General features: G+C 36.7%; 2 protein-coding genes across 2 annotated transcripts; one reads left to right on the forward strand and one right to left on the reverse strand.

Annotated features, from left to right (window-relative positions):
• Window positions 1–3,566: 3,566 nt before the first annotated feature.
• Window positions 3,567–4,889, forward strand: LOC101298374 (uncharacterized protein At4g26485-like). The gene is made up of 3 exons (XM_004308199.1): window positions 3,567–3,720; window positions 3,931–4,138; window positions 4,565–4,889. Exons 1-3 carry the CDS (start codon window positions 3,567–3,569, stop codon window positions 4,887–4,889), a joined length of 687 nt encoding a protein of 228 aa, XP_004308247.1.
• A 1,123-nt stretch (window positions 4,890–6,012) lies between these two features.
• LOC101298659 (uncharacterized protein At4g26485-like) lies at window positions 6,013–7,276 on the reverse strand. The gene is made up of 3 exons (XM_004308200.1): window positions 7,117–7,276; window positions 6,882–7,008; window positions 6,013–6,316 (listed from the first exon to the last, which is right to left on the reverse strand). The coding sequence occupies exons 1-3, from the start codon at window positions 7,274–7,276 to the stop codon at window positions 6,013–6,015; spliced, it is 591 nt and encodes a 196-aa protein (XP_004308248.1).
• Window positions 7,277–7,713: the final 437 nt, after the last annotated feature.

Here is a 7,713-nt window from a genome sequence, read left to right on the forward strand (position 1 = left end):
TAGGAGCAAAGGGGTTTGTGGAGGCAAAAGGGTTTGTGGATCCGGAATTATGTTGAAGAGGAACAACATTGCTTGATTGAGCAGGAGCACCATTTTGAACCTGTGAAGTAGAGCTAAGATTGCAATTAGCAAGCATTGCAGTCAGCAAGCTTTGAATACTCTGAGTCTCACTAGTGATTTCCATTTCTGCAGCTTTAAGAAGAGATTTCAATTGACTCAAAGGACTACAAGTAACTGAGCACGAATCACAGTCTGATAGCAGCATATTCTGATGGAAGACCATTGAGTACAGCCAAAACAACATCCTCATCATCAATTGACACACCAACAGTGTCCAATGCATCCTTTGCAGCTTTAATTCTATCCAAGAAAGTCTCAATATCATCAGAACCTTTCTTAACATTCTGCAAATTAGCCTTAAGTTGAAGAATATTCTGCTTGTTACAATCTGCAAATTTTGACTTGAGTCTAGTCCACATTTCATGAGCAGACTTACTACCAACAGCACAGTTTCTAGCTACTGGACTAAGAGTTTGGCCAATCATGTTTACGATGCTCTTATCTTGAACTTTCCAAGCTATGTACTCAGGATTAGGCACAGAAGTAGTACCATCAGAGGCACGCACATACTGATGTGGACATGGAATAGAACCATCCACAAACCATACAGATTGAGACCTCCAAGAAAGGATTCCATAAAGTAAATCCAAGCAGGATAGTTCGTCTCATCAAGCAAGAGATTAGGAAGGTAAACATTGGTGGATTTCGAAGAACTAGGGTTTAAGGAATCAGAATTTGAAGGCAAAGACATGATTTAAGGACTGAAAAGACTATGGAAGCAAAGCTAGAGTAGCTAGGGTTTGAGCAACAAACGAAGAGATCTAGAATTTCAAACAAGATTTCTGGAAACAAAAACAACAGGAATCGAATCACAGTAGAAAACCTAAGCTTCGATCACAAAATTGGAATCAACAAGCAAGATTATCAACAAGAGAGCAGCGGAAAGCTAAGAGAAGAAGCTTCTTTTTGCAGAGAAAAATTCAGATTCTTATCTGAGATGGAAAACCGGAGCTTCGATGTGAAGTCTCGCCGGAAAAAAAAAAGGGCCGGAAAACGTCCTCCTAGGTCGTAGCCTGGAACTCTGGTACCATAAAAGCTTAGAGAAGAAGAAAGCGATACAGAAGATAAGGAAACTGTGATTCTGATTAATTGAAAAAAGAGAGAAGCTACAGCAAATATATGATGTCTTAAGACATCACAGAGACCAACCACGTGTCCCTTATTTACAGCTCAGTATGAGCTTAAGCTAGCTAATTAACTAACAGCTAAACACTCTTACTTACTACTAATTGGATACAATTAGTACTTAATATCCTAACAATTGATTGATATGATATGAGGCATGAAACTAGGAATTTACAATGTTTACAGTACAAGTAACGAAGTGTTGAATGTATTTACAACCGAGCTCCCCCTCATTAAGGAAGACTGTGTCCAGTGGCAGAGCCAGGATTTAAACCTTAAGGGGGTCCAAACATTATAATATAAGTGTATATTAAAATTTTGTAAAAAGTTACATGACTCGATGTTTAATTTGATCATCTTTAAATGAAGCTTGTGCCAAATTGCCTTATGCCCAATATGTGCCATTAATAAAATTCTGACACGTGGAATCCCAGTCATCACAATTAACAGAGGTCTAACTCTGTCGAATTTAATTAAAATTAACTTTTTCTTTTTTTTTTTCTATAAATGAAAGACTAAATAAAATCTCAACTAGAACCCTTCTCTCAATCTGCTTCTTCCCCTCTTTCTTCTTCTTCATCGTGTGTCAGGGTTTTGAGGAGAAGATGACTCCGACGGACCGACCCCAAACATAGGCCAACGCGACGGCGACCTTTGATTGTTTCAAAAATCTAAGTTTCTGCTCTTGCGGATTTGTATTTTTGGCTGGGCAAGGCCAACCTTCCTGAAATCGTCGGCGAGGCTAGCCAAGATTTGATTGAATTGGTTGCGGCAACTAGGGAAGTGATTGGGCATGCGCGGAGAGAATTAAGGGTTGAGAAGTTTCTGTAAAACTATTGCAACCACAAACTATATCTCTGTAAAACTATTGTAACCAATAGTTTGATTGCTGCTGTTTGATTGTGGTAGTGGTGGTGAAGGAAGCACAGATCTGTATACATATGATAAGGAAGTAGGAAAGGACTCTGGGTTGTGGAGTTTCTAAAAGAAACTGTTTCTTTTATTTTTACTAAAAGAATTAAATATTTACCGTAATTAAATTTAACAGTTAAGTTTCTGTTAAGTGATGATGACTGGGATCCACATGTCAAAATTTTATTAATGACACATATTGGGCACAGGGCAATTCTGGTATAGGTGATTAGTAATTTACGCATCACTTAATACTTCGTATTTTTTGTTTTGGTAAATTTATTAATTTTTCTGTTTACTAATTAAAAGAAATTAATTATCTTAACAATTTCGATTGGTAAGACATAAAGACAAATCAATTCTATAGATACATTTCTTAATATAATTGATTTGTCATTCAAGATTAATTGATAAATAGAAAATTTAAGGAGGGTTTAATGATATAATTAAACAGATTTTTAATGATAATTAGCTAATTAAGCACCTAAACTTCAAACTTTTCAAAACCCAAGGGGGGTTCAGACCCCTTCGGGCCTGATCACAGCTCCGCCTCTGACTGTGTCCCAAACTTCTACATGAAAAATTATTTTATGATTCCGGACTATGGTGACATTGTCGTGTGGTAGTCCAAGCCAATAATATCATTCCAATTTAATAGGGACTATTGAAAGGGGTGAAAAAAAGAAGATTATAAATTAACCAGTTATATTCACATATATGTCACATAGACCAATAACATTAACCCGAACCACCACGTGTATCATGATCTAATCCATATGTTGGCTTTGTAATAGCCTCATTAGGCATCATCAAAATGTAATTCTCATTTATTCACTCTAGCACAACATGAATTTCACACGTCCACTCGTACCTCAATTTTTAGGTCTCGGGTCATTTGGGTCCATCTTCGCTGCAAGCAATCTAGATATAGAACCCTTACACTCATGTTCAAACCGTCGACGTTGATCTTTACTTAAATCGATTTCAATGATTCAATCAATAGGTGGCCGGGGGAGAAAACGTTTCTACATGTTCTGAAATTTTATTGGAATTTCAAAATGATGTTGATTCCAATGTACTTTAAATGTGGCAAGACCACATTTCACTCTTGAAAATCATTCTCCTCTCCGTATTTTATTCCCGCGCCTTCAAATTTACCCTACTTGAATTGTAAACTGCCATCATCTAAGCACATGACCTCCTTTTACAGACGGTCATAGATTCATGGTGTCTCTTTTGGTGAGAGACTCGTAACGGGTACCCTAAATATGGCAAACCAGTGCACCACACTTATAGAGAGTAGAGACTAGTGGCCTGGACTGTTCAATCAGTCTCGGTTCCCAATAAGAAAAGGAACGACTTCAAATCTAGTCCAAATTTTAAGACAGTCTCAAATCAAAGAGATTCAAATGGAAGTCTTTGGGTATGAGAAGCGTATCAAGCACTATACCAGCTCTCAGAAAATACTCTTGGTCGGAGAAGGAGACTTCTCCTTTGCCGTTTCCTTAGCCAGAGCTTTCGGGTCTTCCATTAACATGGTCGCCACTTCTCTCGACAGCAGAGGTAAAAACCCTGTTTCAAAAACGACCCAGTTTTGAAGTTTAGTTTAACAAAAAGGTTTCATGCTGTGTGTATTCATTTGCTTCTGAAATTTATGGTTTGGTGATGACCCAAATGAGATAGTAGTTAGATGGGACTAAAGATTTGGTCTTTTTCTTCAAAGATTCTATCTTTTTGGTTTCTGATTGAAATTCTTTTGGATGACGAATGTAGAGGCATTGAGGGTGAAGTATTTAAGGGCTATAAGCAATGTAATGGAATTGGAGAAGAGAGGATGCGTAGTACTGCATGTGGATGTGCATAAAATGAGCCAACACCCTTTTCTGAGTTATATTCGGTTTGATCGAATAGTCTACAATTTCCCTCATGCCGGTTACTTGCATGGTCAATCATCATCCGAGCATAACCAGTTTCAAATTTGGTAAGTTTGGGGTTCAAACAAATATCATGTATGCAGTTGTTTTAGGGGTCATGGTACATTGTATTGAAGCTGAATTTATTTTTGGGGAAAAGGGTTTAGTGGTTTGGGTTTATATCAGATAGTGTTTTTAGTGGACCATGTATGTTCTGTTGATTGCGTAGATCAGTACATCTGAGACCAAGTATGCTTTAGGGGGAAAAGGGTTTATGTTCAAATTTTGGCAAGTTCAAACAAATGCCATATATATATGCAGTTTTTTAATATGAGGATCCTGGTAGAGTTTGTGTTGATTGGCAGTTTAGCTTGTTTGTAGGGAAAACGGTTTATATATATTAGATTTCACAATTAAAGTGATACTTGGCTGTTGGAATGTAACCTCAGAGCAAAAATATCGTTGAAATGTTGACTAAATTTGTGGATTTACAGGTTCCATCAGGATTTGATGAAGGGATTCTTCACAAATGCGCGTGAAATGCTTACTGAAATGGGAGAAATTCATGTCACACACAAGACAGCATATCCTTTCTGTGAATGGGAAATAGTGAAGTTAGCACGACAGGTTGGGTTGTATTTGCTACAGGAAGAAAAGTTCTCAAGATGGGATTATCCGGGTTATGAAAATAAGAGAGGAGCTGGGTTATGCGATCAAACTTTTCCTGTTGGAGAATGTAGCACCTTCAAATTTTCCAAGCTGTTGTACCATTCTACCCCATACAGTTACCACATTGACTTGATAAGGGCTTACGGTTAGGATTCTCGAATTAACGGTCCTCAGATAGACCATCCACCACTGTAAGTTACAACATTTGATCATTATGTTTTTTGTCCAAGTTTCGTATTGATTGTACTTCAATGAGTTTGCATGTGAATTCTGTCATTCTGTGAGCCTAAATTTTTATCAGAACAAACCCAATGGGCTAATTGACCAAGCAATACCCTCCAAATGAAAGACTGAACTCTGTTTTCAAATTTGCTTCCTCAAATTCTCCACTTTTATGAAGTATTTTGTTTGCCACCACTTATCATGATATATCAGTATACATTCATACAACATATGTCTGCATTGTCTTTTTTTTTTTTTGGGATAATATGATGCATTGCTAATACATCACGTTTTGAATGATTTCCCTTTTATAGTAATACAATTAACCATTTCCATTGTATATTGTAGCAACATATCAATATTGGGTTGAGCAAAGTTGTTTCTGAAGGGTTCACTAATTCAAGTAGTTAAACACTTGTAATTTCTCATTTGTGTATTTTGAATCCTTTATTTGAAGGACATGAGAAATAACCATGAATGTGAGCATTCATGTCTGGATCCTGGACTAGAACCAAGGAAATTTAACAAATTATTTTTCTTTTTTTGGCAGGCCATTCTTTCATATGTAGTGATATCAACTGGTGGTGTAGTATGGACTAGTACCTCTTTTGAGAAGAATTTAGGCTTGGTTTCTGGTCTTATAATTAGATCCTGAACTTGGCAGTATATATATCTAGGCATCTAGCTTGCACTGATCTTTGTAAGAAGAGCTCTCTCTCGTGTCTATTGTAGAATGGAATCAGTTTTGTTACTCGGATTTGGAGCTCACTTTTGTGTCAGGTGTCGGATTACTCGGATGAATTTAATATCTAAATGTTGAGTAGTCTATCATCAGCTTCACCACATTCTTAATTTCTGTTACTTAGATTAACAGTATTGCAATGCTTGCTATGGTTGCCGGAAACGGCAATTATTTACTGCATTTTCTGTCATACATTAGTAGCGTTTGCTAATAACTCAATGGGTTTGCACGCTTTCGTTGAATGCTTCAAGGGCACCAGACACACGTCATTTTATTCTTCGAAATTTAAACAAGCGGTAATAATGCTGCTTAGAGCTCATGACAACCAATTCTCGAGTACCTCTTGTACTTGACAAATTTGAAGGCGTTGGCCGATCCAGCACTAAAAGTTTCATCGCATTTCCCAGATCCTCTCTTGTTAACATAGCCTGGATACTGCCAGGGGAAGAACGTTTCTTCTTCAACTAGATATAACCCAGCGTCCTTCGCTATGTCCACTTTTTCCCACTTTGAAAAAGGATATGTTGTCTTGTGTGTCACATGAATTTGCCCACGGCTACTCAGCATTTTGCGTGCACTCCTGAAGTAACCTTTGACCAATTTCTTATGTGCACTAAACACATTATTTAGTTTAATTAGAGCAAGTCCAAGAGTTTCTTTATATTTTCTATATAATAAAGAAGCAAAACTAAAAATCTCTAAAAATTTGTATACCAAATCCAACAATTTTCTTATTTTAAAGATTCAAATATTTATTACAACAACAATCCTCATTTATTACAATATAATAATAAGTATAAAAATATAAAAAAATTTTTTTAGAATAAATTATGTTTTCTTTCTTATCTTTGAGTCTTGAAGAATGTGCAACATTCAATTCTTCTTTTCTTAATTATTTTTAGAGAATCTGTAAATATAGGAAAGCAAAGCTTCTCTTTCATCTCTTTCCCTATTTTAGTTGGAGTGGAAAATGACCCCTTATGCCCCAAAATAGAGAAAATCAAACAATTTATGGAATCCGTTGGACTTGCTTACTACCATGAAGACCAAAGAGTGAGAGTAGCAGTGAATACATAGATTTCAGACCTTACAGAATTTGTTTTTCATCCCTTTCAGATGAAGAAAAACCTCTGAGGTAACCCGCATGATGAGGAAAATTATAGATGATACAATCAAACCTATTGAAAGCAAGGTAGGGGTGTCTGCTCATAGTATGCACATCAACTTCATGCAAGATTGTGCATCCCTTTTCCTCTAACTTCTCCAAGTGGCTCATAGCATTTGAGTAATTCTCCATCAATTCATCTACAGTTAGCATACCAAACAGCTCAGGTTAATTTGTCAAATTATTAGTTGGCATATAGCTTAAATTAATTTTGAGTTCAGTTGGTCATTCTTGATCTAGCTAGTTACCTCTTGAGTTGAGGGAAGTGGCTACCATGTTGGCAGCAAAGCCAAATGCTTTGGCTAAACAAGCAGCAAAGGAAAAGTCTCCCTCACCCACCAATAATATTTTCTGAGAGCTGCTATAATGCACGATTGTTTTCTCTTCTGCCACGCCTTTTTTCCTCATAATTCTTTGAACTTCTGATATATATTTTTTTGAACTAAAACTGCTGGAGCATTTCCTCGATCAAGCAGGGTTGCAACACAGGTATTTCCAGCTGCTATTTATATTAGTTGCAGGGGTAGAGATATAATTAAGATTAGTAGCAGTGTGGAATTTGAAGAGTGCCACTCTGAACTATACTTCCATATTCACTTCCAGGTATGCATGCATGTTGGTAACTGAAAGGTCTCCTAGTTAAATTTTTTTTTTTCCCGTTTCTGTTTTTTTTTTCCATGCTCAAATGATCTTCATATTTAATAAAATTTTGTAGGAATGATCTACACACTGTGTTTTAGACATTGTACGGTTGAGATGTGGAAATACGACCTGAAAATGAGCGAAATAAGGAGTCCCGCAACTTTAATTTCAAAGAGNGATCCCACTCTGGAAGGGGACTATAT

Source organism: Fragaria vesca, linkage group LG7, assembly GCF_000184155.1.
Source record: "Fragaria vesca subsp. vesca linkage group LG7, FraVesHawaii_1.0, whole genome shotgun sequence".
Lineage (NCBI taxonomy): Eukaryota > Viridiplantae > Streptophyta > Magnoliopsida > Rosales > Rosaceae > Fragaria > Fragaria vesca.

What these genes read in the sequence shown, in the direction of transcription:
- LOC101298374 (XM_004308199.1), top strand. Translation starts at nt 3,567, where the DNA reads ATGGAAGTCTTTGGGTATGAGAAGCGTATCAAGCACTATACCAGCTCT. An exon ending in CACTTCTCTCGACAGCAGAG is followed by an intron (nt 3,721 to 3,930) that starts GTAAAAACCCTG and finishes TGACGAATGTAG; the next exon opens with AGGCATTGAGGGTGAAGTAT. An exon ending in CATAACCAGTTTCAAATTTG is followed by an intron (nt 4,139 to 4,564) that starts GTAAGTTTGGGG and finishes GTGGATTTACAG; the next exon opens with GTTCCATCAGGATTTGATGA.
- LOC101298659 (XM_004308200.1), bottom strand. Translation starts at nt 7,276, where the DNA reads ATGAGGAAAAAAGGCGTGGCAGAAGAGAAAACAATCGTGCATTATAGC. An exon ending in CACTTCCCTCAACTCAAGAG is followed by an intron (nt 7,009 to 7,116) that starts GTAACTAGCTAG and finishes TGCTAACTGTAG; the next exon opens with ATGAATTGATGGAGAATTAC. An exon ending in CCCTACCTTGCTTTCAATAG is followed by an intron (nt 6,317 to 6,881) that starts GTTTGATTGTAT and finishes TAATGTGTTTAG; the next exon opens with TGCACATAAGAAATTGGTCA.